The sequence below is a fragment of the Nymphaea colorata genome, chromosome 2 (assembly GCF_008831285.2).
Source record: "Nymphaea colorata isolate Beijing-Zhang1983 chromosome 2, ASM883128v2, whole genome shotgun sequence".
In the NCBI taxonomy this organism is placed as follows: domain Eukaryota; kingdom Viridiplantae; phylum Streptophyta; class Magnoliopsida; order Nymphaeales; family Nymphaeaceae; genus Nymphaea; species Nymphaea colorata.
This window is the reverse complement of record NC_045139.1, coordinates 16,006,306-16,027,435: the sequence shown is the minus strand read 5'-3', so window position 1 is coordinate 16,027,435 and position 21,130 is coordinate 16,006,306. Positions and strand designations below refer to the sequence as shown.

The window sequence follows — 21,130 nt, the reverse complement described above, 5'->3', positions numbered from 1 at the left end:
CAGACAAATTCCTTTTTTTTTCCCTTAAACGAGTGGTCGTCAGCGTGAGTTGTTGCAATCACTCATACTTAATGAAAAAATGCACTCACTTTGTTCACAGGCAGTATATGGTTATTTTGAGGAAAATAAAAATCTCTACAGTTTGCGAGAGCCAAAGCCATTCCCTCCCGCTGCCTCTTGAGTGGCTGCTTTGGAATCTTGGTGGTCCTATGATACACCATTCAACTCGAGTGTTGCACATGCCACCATTTATAGTTCAGATAATAAACAATATATATATATATATATATAGATATGTGAAAATGAAAATCTCTGCAGTTTGCGAGAGCCAACGCCATTCCCTCCCACTGCCTCATGGGTGACTACTTTGGAATCTCGGTGGTCTTATAATACACCATTCAACTCGAGTGTTGCACATGCCACCATTTATAATTCAGATAATGAACAATATATATTTATGATTTCTTATTTTTTCATAAGTTGAATAGTGGTTCCTCCAGAATATGCGTTGAATACACTTGCTTGACTGAAAATACTTTTTATCCCAAACAATAAAACTCTGAGACCACAAGAAGTTCACTTTTTTTTCCCTCCTTCCAACAGATTATTAGGAATATCCCTCCCTCACACCTATGTAAATAATTGGCATGGATCAGGAGATTCTTGGATTAATTAACCCTCCCAATTGCTGAGGAATTCATGGCCAGGAAAGAGAAAATCTACATAATAGAAGCATCGTACTGGTCGGACCAAAACAAATGAAGTACACACATATATATATATATATATATATATATATATATATATATAGAGAGAGAGAGAGAGAGAGAGAGAACTGTAACTTTCTGTACATATTATCATTATGTTAAAAACGGTTTTGTAACTTGAAACAGTTGTATTGTGATATAAGTTCAAACATTTGTTATACATATATGTTTGGTTCATGAGCATGTAATTATTTTGTTTGCTTCATTTGATAGATGAAAAATATAAGCGGCATGTTGTGTATGTATTTTTGATTTTTGAAAAAATTATGTCATAGTCGAATAAAAAAAAATTGAAAAACTTTAACGACACATAAATATGGGTCGATAAAGAGTAACAGTGATGTTAGGTCAGACATCGGTTAAAGTTTTGCCGACGTCCAATTATTTGTCAGCTAAAATTTTACCGACGGTTTGTCTCGCTGTCGGTAGAGTTTTTACCAACGGCTACTAAAATGCAGAAATAATTAATTATTATCGATGTGAGAGGATATCGGTAATAGTCGAAGTTTACCTATGTCTAAACCATGCCAACTAAACCATGCCAACGGTACCCTACATCGACATCAACGCTTCTGTTTAGTGCGTCAGTGATGCTTTTTCCTTACACTCTCCCTGTCAACAAAAGAATGAAACGTCGGTAAAACCATTACCGATGGTGGTTCCATTTTCACCGACATTTTGTGGCCGCGGTTAATACTTAGGTTTTTTTACAGTGCGAAAGAAAGAATTTGAGTTCTCTCATTGTCCAACCTAGAGATTAAGTCAATTTCGTTTAGCTGGAAAACTGGAAGTAGAGATATGAAGGTGCAGTTGGGAAGCCAAGGACTCATTCTTTGGAACTGAAGGGGGTACCTTTCGTCATGACGTGCCAACTTTTAACATCAATGATACGAGAAAATGATTGCCCGCTGGCATACATACGGGAATAGTGTGAGATTCAATATATTTACCATCACGTCAGTTTCAGTTCCCGAATGCTTATAAATGGAATATGTTGGGGCCATTGGTAATGAGAATAGCAAACTGTTTCATGTGTTTGTCCTCATGATTGGGGCATATTCATATATAGAACACTACTACATGTGTTTGTCACAAGGGTAGATACATGCAGCGGTTAATTTGTTATTGTTTTCATTTTCAAAACGGCCTTGTATGACATCTATTTACCTTTTCATGCTTCCTCCAAATGATAATTACATGAAATATGTGCCAATATACATCCTTTTCTCATATATGATTTGCCACGTCCTTTGAAATTTGACTGCATGGATGTAATGCATATCATTTGTTAGTAAAAATACACTATCATATCATAAAAAACTATAGTGAATCCACTATCATATCATAAAAAACTAAGGGGTCATATGTGTCATAGGAATAATTTGTTTTGTTTCATGAATCTATCTCAAAAATAGAAACAGATCCCTCTGTAACAGTTTTCCATGAATATAGTATAGTAACAAACTTTTACTCCTACAAATCATAAACATTAAAATGTAGCATCATGAACTTCGGCATAAACATGATTGATGGTTTGTACACTATTGCAAAAGTGGTTCTAAGCTTAAAAACAGAATCAATAATGACTTTTTTGAAAAGTTACTAGGTGTGCTTATTTGTCAGTCATTCAATCGTATTGTGTGTGTGCATATTATTTAATAATATTAACCAATCTCAGACATTGGAGCAAGAGAGATATGCTGTTAAAAACCTCTAAAGAAGATAAAAGCTAACAGTTTAGTTGCATTTTTAGTTGCCAAATCGAATTCCCCAGATGCAGTAATGCATGCATGTGCGAGTGCACACACACACATACACACACGTTGGCGTTATGTATGCTAAACGTCATATGTTACCATATGGTTAAAAATTAAAAAATGAACACTAAATGACAGGTGCAATAACGACGGTTTATAATGCAAGGATCGTTCATAATGCTTTTAGCGGAAATGCATTTTATGGTACTGTATGCCACAAATTTTTATTTTTAGTTACATAAAAGGCATGGTGTGAGTAACAAATATAATATTGGGGTGGAAGGGGAAGGCCTAAAAAATGAAAAGAATACGGGAATTAGGACCTATGTCTTATAAATTTAAAATTTGTCTCTAAAAGACTGTTTCTCTAAAAATAATAACGATGGTTTATGACACATCAACGATTCATTATGTTTTTAGCTATGGTTTATACAGTACTTTAGACATGGAATTTTCATTTTTTGTGTATATAAAAGGAATGATGTGAGTAACAATATAATATTGGGGAGGGCGGGGAATTAAGGCGTAAAAAATGAGAAGAAAAGGTACACAGCCTGGCGCCTTTTTGCTGTTTACTCACGAATCATACTGTGGTGATGGTTGAACTTTTTATGGGTGTCTCAACGCAGGGTAGGGAAGGAATAGCAGTGCAGTGGGTGCAGGCGCCTCCAAAGAGAAGAGAAGGAGAAGGACGCGCATGAGGGAGGAGAGAACAATTAATTTTTGTTGTTGGCTCATGGTTGGTAGCGGCCGCTCGTGAAGGGGATCGGCAGAGTTCACAAGCCCCCATTAGTTTTGGAGCACTCGGTACGTCTGCCGTGGCTAGCAGCGACATGACAACGAAGGAGTGGAGAGGCAGGAGCAGTAGCAGTAGCAGCAGTACCAGCAGTTGCATCCGCCATGGCCATCTATCCCTCAGATAATCCATCCATCCATCCACCCACCCATCGATCCTTTTGATATTCCCTATGCGGGTGATAGTTATCTAATATTTGTACTTGATCGATCGCCTGTAATCATGTGACCCTCCCTACCGTATACTGTAGTAATTCCTCTCCCCATCTCCCCTTTTCCCTTCTTTTGTTGCTTAGTCGAGATACCTTGCCCATATTAACGTGCTGCATGAACCTGCACGGCCATTTTCAACATAATGGTGGCGAAGGGTGCAGTTCTTTCACTGCCATTTGTGGATTATTTCATCAGAGTTTCCCCACAACACTACAAAATCCCTTCTTTGTCGCCTCTCACATGCCACTGTTTGCAGATCACAACATTCCAAATTTGATGACACGTTTATCGATCGTTTTTCATTAGCAAAAGCGAGAGATAATCCCCTCTTCGCCCGTTATGCTTAACTAAAATTCTTTCTCAACCAAACCCCTTTTCGAGATCAGTATCTATATTCCATTCCAAGAAGGGGATAGGGGAAAGGAAGAACATGAAAAGAAAAAAAAAAGGGAGAAAGAAGGAAAAGAAAACACATAAAATAATTAGGCTTGTAAGGTCGATTCCGCGGCTGGCAGGGCCGTTTGTCACTCGCTGTTTTCGCTGCAGTTCTTGATGGCTTGGATCACCGCTTGTTTCACGGCATGGGCGTCCATGTTCTCCACCTGTTCTTGGTTCTGCAAATTATATACGAGGACCAACCAAGGAATCAGAGGAGAAAATTCATTAATGGAGCTTATTAGCTGATCAATTGAAGAATGGGCCACGCAAAAGACATAAACTAGAATTAAACTAATGCCTTCATCACTTACTTCTCCCCCCACGGCTTCCAATCTGAAGGTGTCCGTACAAGAAACCCGGGCCTGCAGCACGTTGAGGCCCAATTCCTCGAAAGCTTCGAGTATGGAGACGAGCAAGCCGGGGCAGCTTTTCTCAGAGAAGACAGTGATCATAAAGCCCTTCTCAAGGGCCTCCACCTTTACCTGCTGAAAGATATTCACAGAAACAAAATACAATAAGGATAAGAAGAAAGAATTCGCGAGCACGGTTAGGAAATAAATTAGAAAGACTGCCGATGTTGGTGGCAGAAAAAAAAAAAAATCTGAATCAAAAGCTGGGAGTACTATTTACAAAAGGCAAGGAATCTTGGTCGTCAGCAGATTGCTGCTCATCCGCGACATCTTGGTTCAGCCGCTCCACTTTCTCCTTGAGTTCTTCTATATACTTGGAAGCATCCACGATAATTGAGGTCTTGTTTATCTGCCAAGCACCAATGTCAACCCATCGACAAGAAGAATAAGAACACCAATAACGCTAAGAAGAAGAAGAAGAAGAAGAAGAAGAAGAAGAGACATTATAGCTATCCTCTGTATCTTTAAATATGCTAGCTGGAAGATAACTCCTGGGATTCGATTGCGAGAATCCTAATTTTTTGTTGAGATGCGAACCCTCCATCTCTTTCTCAGCTATACCAAGCGAAGAAAAGAGAGATAGTTGCACCAAATAACTTCCCAAGTTCGATGAAGCTTTAGGCTACATGTCTCCCGACCAAACCCCTAGTAATCTAAATACTACGTAGAAAATCAGAAGAATTCCCATGAACCACCGACAACCAAATCAAAACCTCAAGCGCTTCTGATACCCAATCGGTATTGATGAACAAGGCATGCAACTTTCTAGCAATACAGCAAACATAAGTGGGAAAATTTTAAGATTAGAAAATAGAAAAGCCAGGAAAGGAGAAGATGGTGATGCATGAAAGGCCGAGCTGGGTTGTGATTATCCTTTCGTGCATGAGACACAACTAGTTTCAGTGTCATCCTTATGCCTTCCTCAGTGGAAAAACAGGGAGGAAAGGGAAGACCGATATTGTAAGTCCCAGCTGAGGTGCTAAGCTGACTTGGGATAACAATTGAAATGAATTGGAGAAACCAAGAAAGGAGTTCAGAAGGGGCGGGAAGAGAATTCTTACTGCATGAGAGTTGGTGACGGAACGAAGGAGCTGAAGTTTCTCATGCAGGGACGCCTTCTTTCTCTCCCTTGGAACCATGGCGGCTCAGATTTTTCTCTCCTCCGAAAATTCCTTGTTTATGTTTCGCTGCTGCCTCTAGTGGTGGAGCGCTCAAATCTATATCGTGCACCAGATTCCGATCGGCCTATATTTGCGCGTTCTAATATAATATTCCCCTATTCTGCAATTACGTTTCCAACCCTTACCATGTAACAAGCCACGCGCTGCCACTGTGCGGAGATAGAGAGAGACAGACTCATATACCTAAATAGTATGAGCTGTGAGCAGGAGCTGTCATGTCTTGTAGCCAGTGGGGAAGTACTTGAAATGAATTTAAAGAGTGATAATGCTCCGTCCTAACCAACTTGGATATGAGCCGGTACTCGCAGCCAGGTCATATTTGCTTAGTCAAATGGAATTCATATTTTTAATGTTCTATGTTTACCACATTAAAAACATGTTAATCTTTCCTCATGAATCTGTATAAATCTGCTGCATTCACAATAATATACAGTACTCATCAAAGCCTGCATTAATAAAAGAAAAGAAGCTAAAGGCATACTGAAATCGTCCTTCCTGTTCCATAGACTGGTCAGATATATACCAAAGATTACAAGGAAGAGGCTTGTTTTTAAACGAAAGAACAACTCAACACATCCCGAGAGGGAATCATTCCCCATAATCATCCCACATTATTGGTCTGGCCCGTGCTTCATTCATGTCAAAAACACAACAGTGAAAGAGAAAGGGGGGAACCCAAAAAGATATAATATCGAACGCAGGACAGACATGACATGCAGGAGAGAATGAATTAAAAGAAGTAAAACAAAAGGGGGAAGAAGGAAGGAAGGAAGGAAGGGAGGGTGGATAGTAGTACAAGGGTGGTGTCAAGGATGTAATAAGGGGAGGGGAGGGAGGGGAAACGCGGGAAGCGAGGGCATTTGGGGAGGAATCTGCGCGTGATCAGGCACCATCGATAGCAGCGTAGGATGAGTCAAAGGATGTTGTGCATGGGGCCAAAGGCCCTCACGGGGGTCTTGCCTTGTGACTTTTGTCTTGGCCTGCCTCTGCCTCTGCTGCTCTACCTGCTTAAGCCCACAAACACCACCTTCTTTTCTTTCCTTCCATCTTCATGCCGCCGGTGCCTTCTCCCCTCTTGCTCACTTCACTTCTGTTCCCTCTTTAGTTACCCCTTCTACCACTAACCAGAAACGACCAATTTTACTCAACTCTCCCCTCCCTCATACCAACACCAGAATCGGCCGTCGATGGGGTCCCCTGCGACTGTAGCTTGGCCGCAGTTGCCGGCCCCTCTCCCGTCCATTGGGCCCAGACCTGCACTTGGCTGAGGGCTCTGACAGGGCTAGGGGGGTGGGTGTATAAGATACAAGGCCCGTCCGGCCCACCTTGATCGCCTAAAGTCTTGAGATAGAGACATGGGAGAAGATATAGACCGATGGACTTCAATTCCTGGTTGCTTAATCAAAATATTTTAATTCGAGGTGGGCATATATTTGGGTCGGTTGAATGTGAGGGATATATATGAATGTCATGACTATTAAGTTCGTGTCCTCGATGTGGAAGGGTGTTGTCCGGTCCGTCCAAGACCGGTCCCACTAGCGGATCAACTCAAATAGACACATGCTAAACCTAGCTAGGGCCGGCCAGGCTTGTTTTGGTCCGACCGGTTTAAGCTATGCAAAAGTTTGCACGAAAAAGGATTTGGGTAAGGGGCCGGGATCTTCCAGGCCCCCTCCTTCACCCCTTATCCTCATGCCTTGTCATCTTTCTTGATCGCAAACCCTCATGGGTGCGCCTTGGCCGTGTTTTTCGTGGCGGTGCACGCACGCGCGCACCGTCGTCCTTGACCATGCTCACCCCGGCCCCACTAGAACTAGCAAAATGTAAGCAGCTAGCTCTTTTCATTTATTCTACAAAAGAATTGACTTTGAGAGTTAGCATATGATGCAAGTAGAGATACAGCAATGTTGCAAGCTTTTAGTGGTCAGAAACTTACGCAGTGTTTGGGGTGCCTGGAAATGGGCATTGCTTCATGGCCTTGGGCAGGGTACGTCCTGAATTGCACGCCACATTTTGTGGGGAGGGCACAGATTTTGAGGAACTTAACATTATATTAAATTAGCTGCAGCAATTATGTAAGCATGTTCGCTTGTAGCTGAGATCATAATTAAAGTTACATGCACAATGAGACCAAGGATGTGGTTAAATTGTCCTTGGAATAAGACATTAACAAGTATATACACTCGTGATAAGGATAAAGATCCCTCTCATATTCATCTCCCTGGAACGCACCTAGCATGCAACAAGAAGTAATGATAAGAGGGGAGCCTCGCAGCGGAGCTTAGTGTGCAGCGGTTGGACCAATTAACAAAGGCGCAAGCGGTCCTTTTTCTGAAAGCGTGTCGTCTCCATTATTTATCGTCCATGAGGAAGAATACGGATCAGGCAGGAGTTAAATCTTCAAGAAAAGCATGGACGCAGGAGATAAAATCCTGAAGGAGGAGGAGGAGGAATGCAAGAGACCATTGGATCCATACATTTCCAATTGGCTCCCGGTTTTCATGCAGCTGAGCGCACCATGGAAGGCGTTTCTCTCTCTCTCTTGGTTAAGGGGGAGGGAATTGTCTCCATTGCTCACGGACAAAGCATGTGGTCATGCACCCTCATCTTGTTCACATGAGTGCCCTTAAATCATTAGAACAAAACATCAAACCCATATACATCCAAGCTTCAGCTGCCAGGGTGTTTTGAGGTTGGCAGTCCTGGATGTTTTGTTCTCTCTCTAGATGTGAAGTTGATTGGTTCACATTTCACCAAATTTTCGAGAAGCTCTCACTGATCGGGCCCCCTCTTGGAGCAAATTTCCGGGCTGCCACCCGCCATTGCTTCTGGTAGGGAGTGGAGGGGACCCTCCTCCCCTGCCCTCTCTGCACCATCACCATCGCCATCAAGGATATTTTTCTTTTTAATTCTCTCCTCCTCCCTCTCTCATGAGCAAAGACGAAACTGGGGCATGGCTCAGCTGCTGCGGTAGTTGTCTGTTTGGGGTGAGGAGAACGTGAAATGGGAAACCCTGATTTCCCCTTCACAAGATGACCCCCTTAAAGTTCATCTAAAGCATTTCTGAGGTGCCATGGTACCACCGTACCCTATTTGGTCGCGTCTCTGTTGCTGCCACTTTAAGGGTGGCACATCTCCCCCCGTGGAGAAGCAGGAACTACTTAGAGAGAGAGAGAAAGAGTAAATAATTCTCTGCGTTTTCATATTGGACCACAGTAGAATAGAAAGTTAGCTACGTCTCTTACCATTGCATAGCTGTTCTCTCTCTCTCTCTCTTTGTGTAATTAAGTTTTGTATGTTTTTTTATCAATTCAAACAAGTAGGAAGCATTCTTGTGCGCGTCAAGATATCTACTCTAGCTGCCATTGTAAGAAACGAAGAGAGACAAGGAGCAACATGTGATCTGTAAAGTTCAAGGCGTTACAGTAAAACATACAAAGGCTACTGGGTCTATCGCGCACCTTTTGTTCTTATTTCTCTTTGCCAAAATATATTGATATGAATGGAATAGTTGGGAGCCCGTATTTGGCGACATTGGGGAAGTGCCAATGCCAATCCTTTCAAAGACGCGTAAAACTGCTGCTCTTTTAAGCATTTAGCAAGCTGCTCTTGTCCATTATAAGGCAAGGGCTGCATAAAACTTCAAAGAAGTGGTCTATCACTATTGATACGGACAAACCGTCGGGATGATGCTTGATAACATTAGGATACCGTGAGGGCCTAGCCAGATCCGTGTACTTGTCTTTGTGGCTAGTTGTGTATGCTCCTGAAGTCCTTATAATAGCTCTCATGCTTTTTCAACTTTTCTCCCTAAAATCATGTTCAAGGGAAACTTCAGAGTGGTTCTAATGTAGCTTTTACTAGTGTTTCTTGAAAAAGAAAAGAAGAAGCAAAAGATATTTCTAATGTAATGACAATTTTCTGTCAAAAAGGAACAGTAAAGATCAGCTAAAAGTTACCCAATAGTTGGGAAATATGACATCACGGACAGCTGCAGAAGGTAAATTGGAATTGAGTGTAAGCAATTAGACAGTGTCTACAGGTAATGACTCAGAGTTGGTCCAAGGGCTTTGGTAGAGGGCTAGTAGGTGGCCAATCTTGGGTTCGAAGATTAGGGCAATCAAACCCCGTTAGCACATTGAAGCACCGAAAGCAATCCTTGATTTTGGCAGATGGAGAAAAGGCCAAGAGCTTTAGTTATCTAATGGTGTAGTTGGATGAAATACTCCTTTTACCACTCTATAAGTAATGATTCGGAAAGCACATTTTGTTCTTTATTCCAACACCATTATCGTCCAACAAAAGAAAATAAACACTCATACTGAGAACAGGAGAAATAGCCATTCAAATTTTTAGCTCAATGTCTAATTAATTACATGTTGTAACATCAGAAATGCAAATTGATCAGCAGCTTGATCAGTTTTACTTGGAGAAACAATTTAAGTTTAAGCTGTTCCTGGCTTTTACTGAACTAACTTTTCAAAATGGGAGCAGCATGAAGTTTAGATAAGGCCGGGGCTACAACTTTTATCTTATCTTCCACTTTTTAACATCCCACGATTAATGCCCTTCACTGATAGTGACGTTGTGCAAAAATTTCATCTTCAATGTCCATTAACTGTTACTCGTTAATTGCCACTAAAACCTAATCTCAATTGTAGAAAATTAGAATGAACAGACCATGCAATCAAGTTTGTCTCATGGTTAATTACAAAAGTTACACCAATTACTCTTTTTCTTATCTATGATCACAATACTAATTACTAGTCACAATAAAAAAAAATACCCGTATAAATCTGAAGCATCTGTGCTTGTACTTTTAAAAAGAAGCAAGCTTGGAAGTTGGTTGAATGTATAGATCCCACGGCCAGAAATCTGCTGATATTGATCGTTAAGTAGGCGTTTAATGGAACTGTATCAATTTTTTTTCTCATACAAAATGTCGGTCAGATTATTATGAGCTGATCCACATTATCGCTGGTTGCTCAAGTAAAGAGATGAGAAGGCAAGTTGCTAAAATGGGTGGATGTCAGCTCCGGAAAATAAGAGGCAACTTGCCAAAACCAATGGCCGGTTCTCCTGCGCAAGAAGATATCGACGTTAATAGCAAGGAAGGTGGTGAGGGGAATCTCGTTGATACAGTGAGGAAGATAGCGATAGCAGCAATAAAATATTCTCCTGTGAGTATCTTGTAATGGTTCACGTGTAGTTTATCGTAGCGATGCAGAAGATTTTACGATGAAGCAAGTGTATATGTTCTGTTTTCTTCTTGCCTCGCATCTTATATAGAATTACGGGTCCGCGTGGTCACCATGTGTATAAGAAATCTGTAAGAAATAGTGTCCACATACGGCTAGGACCAGCTACTATCTTATGTCTCTCTGTGGTTGTCAAACTGAAGATGGGTATCGGCGGGTTGGAGTCTATCAAATCAAGTGATCAGGTTACTAATTTAGTCCAAGCGATTACAAGATTAGATTGATCGGCTCAAGCGTTAAAATACTCTATTCAATAACTGCTATCATCAGTGGTGGAGCAGTGACTATAAGAGGGATAAAGAGTTGGGTGAAAGTCTCGGCGTTCAAATCTGATGGTGGGTTTATGCTGCTCACCTAGACGGTGAAGTGATCACATATTTTGCCTGGCAAAAAAGCCATGAAATCATGTAAAAAGATTCACTTACCAGTTTTCTGAGAAACTGAACATCACAGTTCTGTGGTGGTTGTGGTGTCTGTTCAGATGGTTACGTCAAGTAGAAGACATAAGCTATCAATTTGAGGAGTAGAATGGCACGTGATCTTCTTATGTAGGCATGCGATGATTGGTGAATGCGTTTTCCCATTAAAAAAATTGAGCTAACTGCTTTAAAAAAATCGAGAATGTGAACCTGTCTTGTTCCACAGCATGCACGAAATCGCCCTTTCCTATATATAATGTGAGAAGTTTTGCCGATAATCGCTTCATCAAAGCCAAACTTTTTATTGCCATTTCAACCTATCAGGAGTCGTCACCTGCATCATAAAGACAGATGAATCTTAACCTGAAAGTTTGAATTAGTCACAGCACTGTTAAGATAGTCAGTTGATGTGATTTAGCCAGAATGAGTATTTATGTTCAAGATGCTCATCATGAAATTTAGACTAAGAAAACAAATGATAAAATTTCTTGACGTACGAGTTTGAATTAAATCAAATTATGTTCCTGGCTAATTGAAAGATATATAAAAGTAATAAAGACATAGATAATCATAAATATTTGAAGGGTTTGGTCTTTGCTTAAGAAACAAAAGGTGTGATGCCAACCATGATGAAGTAAATTAAAGGGAGACGTGGGATCTGGATTTGAGGGAGATCGACTACTTGGCCCGAGTAGTCAAGTAGTCTCCCTCTTATGGAACACATCTACGAGCAACGAGGTACTTGACTATTCAGCTCGAGCTTACCTGATAATACGAATGCCGTCCACAGAAGTGATCTTAGCGGAACACGGTCATCGATATTGGTCTCGTACCTGCGAAAACAATCACCGCTATAGGTCTTAGAAAGTATACACCTCCAAACCCAAGCCCAATCATAAGCCAATGTAAAATATATAGGGTAATTGCCGGACTAAAACTTAAAAATTTATTGCTAAAATGACCCAAAAATGCCGCTACAGCTGCTCTAAACCATTGCACAACATAAACTGTTACTAATGCCGATGTTAATGGTCACAAATATATATATATATAATTTGACCACTACATCGGCATTAGTAGCAGTTGCGCAATGTTCTATGTTAGCTTGAGCAGTGACTTATGGTTCCCTTTTAACAATAAACTTTTGAATTTTAGTCCAGAAATTATCTTATATCTGCAACATTGACTCTCTCTCTCTCTCTCTCTCTATATATATATATATATATATATATATATATATATATATATATATATATATATATAGAGAGAGAGAGAGAGAGAGAGAGAGAGAATAAGGAGGATTACAACCCTCTGATGCAATTTATCATGTGGATGTGATTAGACACACTATTCAATCTAATTCATTAGACATGGTGTATAAGGATTTTTTCATCCAAATTTAGTTGATGAAATCCACAAATCATATATTATATAAAATATGCAACATTATAGTGAAGAAAACACATGTTAGGGATATATTTTAGGAATTGATGGTTGGCAAAAAAAAAAAAAAAATCATCCCCAAAACAGTGAATGTGCTTCCTTTCTATTCGCATCGAGATAAACATGTGGCAAATTTAGACGTGTGCAACTGGCCGGCCTGGTCTGACCCTGCCCATTAAATTAACGGGCGAGCCAACTAGCTGTCGACCATGTTGAATCCGTCAATCAGGTGGGTCAGACCTACGCCTCCCGAATATTTGAGCCAGTCTATCGTTAATGAACGGCTGATATATTAAGTTGATTACAGGTGGGTCTGGCCTATGCCACTCTCTCTAGAGCTTCATACACTTTGACAAAGAAATGAGACAAGTTTGAGCTTCAAATACCTATTAAATTATTCTACAAAGTCCTAGATTATTAGGACAAAAATAAAAACCACATTACTTAAATGCAACGATTTAAGGTATTTCTTTTATAATTTGAGCTTACAAATATATATGATCTCTAGAACAAGGGGATGGGAAATATATATTAAGTTCATTAATTTTTTATTTAATCGTGTTTTGATAAGAAATAAAATTGAATGGCTCATATGACATCAAAATTTTAATCAAATCTCCAATTTTCATTGAAACAACTAAAACTAAGGCATGTTTTATATAAAGTTAGTTTTTATAAGCATATAAGGATGTTTTTTATTTTATTTAAAAATATATTTTTAGCAAAAATTTAAAGTGACTGATCTTTATCCTTGATCTAGTGGTCTGGGATCTATCAGAAATAAATAAATAAATAACGCAGGCATCCCTTACGTGTATATAAATTCAGATATCGCACGTCAGGATACTTGGAACTTATTTTTAGTTCAACTTAGCGAAGCACCGTCACGCCACGTTGTGTTGGTTGTTATGTGCTCTAAGTTTGATCCAAATTGTTTTGTTAATTGAAGTGTCACGATTTAATTTTCCTTTCCACTTTTGTTTTTCCGGATTTGTAAGGATCTTGAAAATGTTTTACGTCAAGAAAGAAATCTTTTCTTTTTTCTTTTTGTCAAAATCAGGCAAACGCATGGCTAAACTTTCTTGACATGTCTCCTTTTCTTCTTGAGACTTCCATTTTTTGTATGAACACGTCAAGGGGCGACAGAGTTTCCTCAGTACTTATTCTATGAAATCCAATGATTTACAGTACTGTTTTCTTCACTCAAGAAGAGGAAGTAGATGCTTAAATTATGTGGAATACAGATTTAGCGCTTGTAAATGTCTTTGCTTTGCTTATAGTTTCACTTCAGATTCCTACCTTTCTCACTGTAGTAACCACCCATTTGAATTTTACCTCTCTCTGTAAGTTTGAAATAAAGCTGAGACTTGCCAAGTCTTTTTTTTTTTTTCTTGTTCGTGAGCTTTCCCTCTGTTCCTGAACTAGACCCTAAAAGAGATAAAGTATATTCTGAGGAGCTGCTTCCATGTGTATCCCACTTCTTGAAATAATCAACAGACGTTACATTTGGAAGCATTAATGCCCTTCTTTATAAAGAGACCACCAAGCATGAGTCCACCGCAAACGCCAGAAGCAGGAACACCATCACCTTCATGGCTAACAGCCGGAAAGAATTCAGTACTCTAGGCATCTTCCTTCTTGGCTTTCTCTATGCAAGGGTGGCTGTCACTGTAGCGAGAAGCGTTCCACAGGACGAGCGTCGCTACACCATTAACAACAAAAGAAGCATCAGCACAGTCCTGGTTATTATCACTATCTCAACACTTTCTGTTTTTAAATGAATCCTTGTCACCGTCATCGCCATTGCTGTCGTCGGATGGACACCAGTGTTGGAGAAACTTAACCCTAGCGCTGTTTTTTTCTGCAGAGCGATCAAGGGGACTCGGTCGACTGTGTTGACCTCTATATGCAACCTGCTTTTACTCATCCTTTGCTTCGAAACCACACTGTTCAGATGCGACCCACTGTTTTTCCAGAAGAGACACCGCAGAAGACAACTGCATTGGGGCATGAGCACTACTCTCAGCATGCGTTGCTGAAGAGTTGGTCGTGTCCAGAGGGAACGATCCCTGTACTCAGAACCACTCGAACTCAGACTGCCGCTTCTCCCACTGACTCAACAGACGTGGATCCGACCCATGAAGTAAAGGCTCGAGTGAATGTTTTATATTGTATTCGTGCGTGTTCTGATTGTTTACTGTTATTTACATATTGTCAAACAAGTTTACTGTTCACTGTTCTTCTGATCTCTTGAAGTTCTTTGGATTTGGTTAAGCATGAGCTGTCTGTGGATTGTGGTGATGCAGTTGGTTCTGTTAAAGACGGACTATGATGGTGCGTTCCAGGGAGGAAGCGGAGTTATCAACATCTGGAACCCCCACACCGAGCCCAATGAGTTTAGCAGCAGCAAGGTGCTACTTAAGAGGGATGATGAATTCATTCACTGTGGTTGGATGGTATTCTCTCGTTCTCTCTCTCTCCCTCAAAACTAAGTCTGAGTTCCAGGCCAGATCCAAATCCAGATAACCGGATCCTGGAGCTTCCATATCCAAATCCAAATCTGCAAAAGACCGTTGTCGATGTGAACTGGATCAAGAAAACAGAAGTCGGGTCATGTTTGGATCTGGATCTGTATTGGGCATGCATCATGCATGGCTACAAGTTGATTGCAGCCCCTAACTCTGCTAGTTCCTAATAACGATGTCTAACTTTATACTGTGTTTTGATTTTTGATGCTATTCCTAAATGCAAAATTCTCAGGTGTACCCATCACTTTTCGGGGATGATCGAACCAGACTCTTTACCTATTGGCAGGTTAGCACAAATCATGGTTGGAATAGTTCTTCATTTTGTGTTGTCTCTATTTAATTAAATGTCTGTTCATAAGACAAGGACACCGATCCATAACGGTCGATTTTTTCAATTTAAAAAGAAAGAAAAAATGTTTCTAATGACATTTCTGGCGATAAAATACAATTTTTATTTGTTTTTATCATGTACTTAAATTTATGTTCAGGGTGCTAATGGCAAGGGGTGCTACAACCTGGACTGCCCAGGATTTGTGCAAGTTAGCCATAAGGTCGCGCTCGGTGCATTCTTCACAACCATTTCTCAACGGGATGGACCTGCTTACACGGCAAACTTTACAGTTTTCAAGGTAATTGGAGTACTCTGTAGAGCTGTTTGGTAATAAGAACAATTTGTAATCATTTCATGAATATTTCTCAAAGTTTGAGGTAGATTCATATAATACTTGTTAAAGTGTTTTATATGAATCTAACCAAATCTTTGCAACAGATTCATAAAACATTTAAAAACTGTTCCCTTTACCAAACTGGCCCTATGTATTACATTTCCCACAACATGGCTTGGTCCTGCTATATGGATCATGTCTTCATGGACTGGCCCAAAGTGCTTAGCCTTACCCTCAAGCCAATGAGGCCAGACCATGGTTCATTACTCTTCGACTAAAAATTTCTAACTACACCACTGCTCAAATAAGGAACGTCAATAGATTGGATTCAGATTTGTGTTTTGATATCCAATTGAATTCCTTCAAAAAAATCAAATAGAAAAAAAAAAACATATATCTGATTAAGAAATTGGATCGGATTTAGACTCAAAAGATGGCATATGATCAGATTCTAATTTGGACTGGGTTCAAAATTGGATTTTAATTCGTGTTTCGATTTTAATGTATGATAAATTTGGTTTTTAATATATAATAAAGTGCATGGTTCAGGCGTCTTTAAAAGACGACTTGGGATCAGATTCGGATTTTAAATTTGCAATTTGGATTCGAAAAAAGTATAAACTAAACTTTTCTTTATTTAGATTCAATTCTGGTTTTGAATATAAATATGTGAATATCCAAATAAATTGGATAGTTTAAGGCTACAGTACTAGGCTGGAAATTTCAAATCTGATGATTGACATCCTTGCTGTGATCAAGTGGGTTGGTGCAGTGAGGCCGGCGGTCAAATGTGCAGCAGTTTGATCTGCACCGGCGTTTTTTCCATTGCAAGGACTCTACTTCTTAGATTGAGGGTGGACTTCCATGGCTTCACAGATTATAAAGATTACTGGTAATTTTCTCTGTTTAACTGTGTTGGTGGCAGGACCCAAAGGACGGCAACTGGTGGTTCGTCTACCAGGGCGAGAGCCTTGGCTACTGGCCGGGCATTCTCTTCAGCCGACTGAGAGGCTCGGCCGGCACCGTGGAGTGGGGAGGGGAAGTCATAAACGCCAATCCGGCGGGGCCTCACACCACCACCCAGATGGGAAGCGGCGCCTTCCCTGGGGAAGGCTTCAGGAGGGCCAGTGTTCTGTCCAACGCTGCAGTGGTCGATTTAAATTACAGGAAGTCGGACCCCAAGTACTACGGCTACCAGGTCGACAAGCCAAAGTGCTATGACATCCTCGACCAGCATGACCGGCGAGGGAAGCCATTGGAGTATTATTTCTTCTATGGTGGCCCTGGCCTTAACCCCAACTGCAAATGATGTTCTTTCTAGCTAGCTGCTTGGAATGATTTAATAAAGTGGGCTATATGGTATATGCTACTGCGCACCTTGTTAGTTAGGTTGGGCTTATGTTAAGATCTCTCTATCTTTTTTCTTTTGTCTTTATAAGATATGCATCTTGGACCAAAATGAAAGTTAAAAGAGGGTAGGGTCTTCTTGCCACATATCTTTAATATGAAAAACAATGGCTGAATAGATATCGAATTGGATGTTGGCTCGATGTATAAGAAATTGAGCAAAAAACTGCAGGATTGTCCTACTTGCAAATTGAGCCAATTTAATATGAAGGGAAGAAATTGAAGAATATTAAGTGTTTTGATGGGGAGGATTTGATTGAATTGATGTGTCCCTTGGCACGATTCCTTTGATTTTTGCCTGCCCACAACGCTAATAACTACATGCCTGCGATTCCTTAGAAGCAGAGAAATCTTGTGGGCGCCATGAGTTTCAATAGGTTGGTGAAGGTTAGAATTTGGTGAAGGTTAAATTATGCACCGTTGAGCAGAATTTAAAACTTTATACAGACATGAAACAATCAGATCCGTAAGGTTTAAGGAGGGCAGACGAGTAGGCATATTTTGAAAGTAAAAATAGCAAATCCGTTCAACAATTTAATAATATCTAGCTCGAGTTCCGTCTAGTTGGCTCAACCAGGTGCACCAAACTCAAATGGCTTTCCCCGTCTTAAAAGGAAGAATTTTTTCCCCATCATTTCGATCAAATAATTAGTCGTTGCCTTCCAAACAGCATCTGTGGTCAACTGTTTGTGCAGATCTGTAACTGGGATGAGGAGAAACCCTTCAAGACGGAAAAACATCATTTGCTATGCTAGTAAAAGTATCAAGCGTCTGTCTTGAACTGCTTGGAAACAGCTCCAGCTCAGGAACTAAGTTCAAAACCTGAACATGCCAAAACCAGGCTTATTACACTAGCATCGTCCAGATGGACCCAAAAGGCTTGGCCTTCTGTTCATTATCAGTACACCATTTCTCCTGTCCCACCATCCTGAATGCTCTGTTCCGGGCACACTGCTTTGGTGTCTTCCTGTTCATACGTGTCGACCTTTTCATGCTTGAAATTTGGTTGTTTTCCTTGTCTTAACAAAGTAGATTTGTGCGGATAAAACTCACAGATGGTGATTGGATGGAAACAAGCACTCAGTGGGTGGGTTGAGTGGCTACTTTCCTAATGTAAAACACTGGGCACAAAAAAGTTTCAGATTGCAGTGGCGTATATTTCAACCGACACAAGGGTGGTCTTCCACCTCTACAACTTCGCAGCTTGTTGTAAATGATACAATGGTAAGGAACGAGGCTGCTTCGCAAGAAAATAAGAGAAGGAACTGATAATGCTTAACAATATTGAAGATCACCAACTTCAAGTTGTACAGAGATGTCTCAATCTCATAGATACAAACACACTCATACCCATATACATTTATAACTAGGCCACTCACGTCTTAAGGCCTTGATATGCTAATACATTTTGCTATGTTCCGCCGCTTCTTGCTTCTTCTCATAGTAATGGACGGCCGCCGCACCGGAAAGCACGGCCAGAGTGAGTGCTTGTGCGTGCATCCTGCAGCAAGAAAAACCAATTTCTCAGATTCCTTCCCTTCTTGTTAGAAAGAGTTTTCTAGGGAGAGGGAGGAAGAAGAAGAAGGAAACTAAGGGTTACCTAGCATGGATGAGGCGAAGGCTGGGCTTAAGGGGCGACTTCAGACCCGAATAGAGGAGAGAGCCACCAACAGCCGTTGCCCACAATGTGCCTGAGAAGCAAAAGGAAGAAAGAAGTCAATCCAACTGCACATTTTACATCCACAAGAAGAAAGTGAAGGTGATGGAAAAGGATAAATTCAGGTGAGATATGGGGCTTGAATTTTTCTCTTCCCCCCTTACCAATGCTGGTGAGCTTGTTCTCTCGAATCCAATCGCGCACAGAGTCCATGATCTCTCCTCTCTTCTGACAAAGTAGAAAAAGGAATAAGGGAGAAAATGGTAGACAACCGAAGTAGAATTGCTGGAGAGAAAGAAGGTAGGAGGAGTTGCAGAAATCAGATGGAGAGAAAAGATGGGGAGGGAATGGTATTTATAGACTGGGGGAACTGCCCCTGGTTTTTGCCCTAGCAAGAAACCCAGGAGCAGCTCCTGGATTTGGGGGGGTAGAGTTGTGGGGGCTGGTACGGGTGAATCTGGCCGGAGAAGTAAAACGGGGGGAGGGGAGTGGGGTGGAGTGGAGAAAGGCCACCGCTTTTTTGCCCATAGGTTGGAAGGAAGAAGAGAGAGAGAGCATAGTGAGCTTTGCTGACGACGGAGAAGCAAATCATGGAAATGATAGAAGTTAGGAAAATCTAGAGAAACACTTTGGGGAAGTTTTGCCTTTGATCGCTGAGGGTAGATACCAAACTCAAACCCGCTGTTTATTTACTCTGTGGGTGTGGTTTTGAAGTAAAATGGATTTCAAATTTTAATCATTCATTAAAGGATGTTTATGCTTTCAGAGATTGCGGTTTCGCGTTTGACGAAGAAACTGATGTTCAATTAGACGCCCTCTCTGACTGAAGACTTATTTGAACTTGATCACCATTTATCAACAGAATATATAAACTTTAGGTTAAGAGAAGCATATTCTGTTGTTAAATCATGATCAAGTTCAAATAATTCAAAGTCAAAAAGGGCGTCTAAGGTAAGTATGAAGTTAAGCTAATTCCTTCTTCCATCATTTGGTGCACCCTTTATGCTTTAAGTTAGATATTGTAACATCTTTTTACAATACAGAGAATTTATTTTAAAGGAGTTCAGAAGATCCTTCACAATCTTCAATACGAGACTAAATTTTTAAAAGTGTTACAGTTTAACTAGCCTCCACCTTATCCATTGTGCCAACTCCTTTAAAGATACGTTGAGATCCGGTTTCTTAACCATGGCATGAAAACATTTTGAAAATGTAGGCCGATTATCCGTAAACAAGTCAATTTTTTGGCAATATTCTTGTAAAATTTTTAAAGTTATTGCATATTTATGTTATATTAAAAAAAACACGTTTTAAAATAGGTATATTTAGGCTCCGTCTAGTACGAAGTAACTCACAATAGAGTTGAACTCATTATGAGTTATCTACTGGGCAGGACTTCTCACTAGCTGTGATCGACAATCAGTTTCAGACATGGATTAAAACAAGCACGGAAGAACTCTTTAACTTTCATTTTCAGAATGAATTTTTAGAGTTTGTGGCACAAAAAAATTTATGTACTCACAAACGAAACGAGACATATCTGGTACTTGTTTTACCATTTTGTGACAAAAGTAACAGTATAACTTGAGAACGTGAGAACTCAAATCTCAGCTTCAGTCACTACACAAACACCTCAAAATCAGTTACGCTGATTTTGAGACCCATCTAAAAAGCACGACCATAGTTGTAATTTTATGCATCTCAAGAAAATTTATTATTTTCAAAATAGAACATATCTCATGGTTCATGGCCTCAGTTTTGTTTTTCATGTAGAATGTGGATAATATAATAAAATTGACATGGATAAATAAGGCCAAGGTTGAAAGAGACTTATGGGTCCCATGGCAGCAGTCCTTTTCTAAACGCATTCTCCCTTGCATTAAAGTTATTATTTTGCCACAAAATAGTGATGTTTTATTACTCCATAAAGCAAATGACAAGCTATTTTTTTTAGTGCACACCTACCGAATACAATTTTATATTTATACTTTCCTATTTTGTCATGATTTCATAAGCTTTCACTTTAATAGCAAAATTTATGTCATTCTCTTCATCTGTTAGGTTGGTGAAAGTCCAATCATCAATTCAATTCCTATGGATGATACTCGTCTTAGTTATGTTTAGTCTTGGTTATGTAAACAGTGGATATACAATACACTAATTGACAGCTCCTCACTAGATACTAGATTCTG

The 21,130-nt window shown here is 40.2% G+C and overlaps 3 protein-coding genes across 3 annotated transcripts; 1 reads left to right on the top strand and 2 right to left on the bottom strand.

The window, feature by feature from the left end:
• Nucleotides 1-3,804: 3,804 nt before the first annotated feature.
• Nucleotides 3,805-5,629, bottom strand: LOC116248442 (transcription factor SCREAM2). Its single transcript, XM_031621231.2, has 4 exons — nt 5,442-5,629; nt 4,601-4,729; nt 4,282-4,455; nt 3,805-4,146 (listed from the first exon to the last, which is right to left on the bottom strand). The coding sequence occupies exons 1-4, from the start codon at nt 5,517-5,519 to the stop codon at nt 4,057-4,059; spliced, it is 471 nt and encodes a 156-aa protein (XP_031477091.1). The 5' UTR covers nt 5,520-5,629; the 3' UTR covers nt 3,805-4,056.
• An 8,644-nt stretch (nt 5,630-14,273) lies between these two features.
• LOC116247458 (uncharacterized) lies at nt 14,274-17,183 on the top strand. The gene is made up of 6 exons (XM_031619639.1): nt 14,274-14,423; nt 14,549-14,752; nt 14,988-15,137; nt 15,442-15,495; nt 15,698-15,838; nt 16,800-17,183. Exons 1-6 carry the CDS (start codon nt 14,274-14,276, stop codon nt 17,181-17,183), a joined length of 1,083 nt encoding a protein of 360 aa, XP_031475499.1.
• Nucleotides 17,184-18,534: 1,351 nt separating this feature from the next.
• Nucleotides 18,535-19,515, bottom strand: LOC116248638 (uncharacterized). The gene is made up of 3 exons (XM_031621543.2): nt 19,103-19,515; nt 18,882-18,972; nt 18,535-18,782 (listed from the first exon to the last, which is right to left on the bottom strand). The coding sequence occupies exons 1-3, from the start codon at nt 19,149-19,151 to the stop codon at nt 18,680-18,682; spliced, it is 243 nt and encodes an 80-aa protein (XP_031477403.1). The 5' UTR covers nt 19,152-19,515; the 3' UTR covers nt 18,535-18,679.
• Between the last annotated feature and the right edge of the window lie 1,615 nt (nt 19,516-21,130).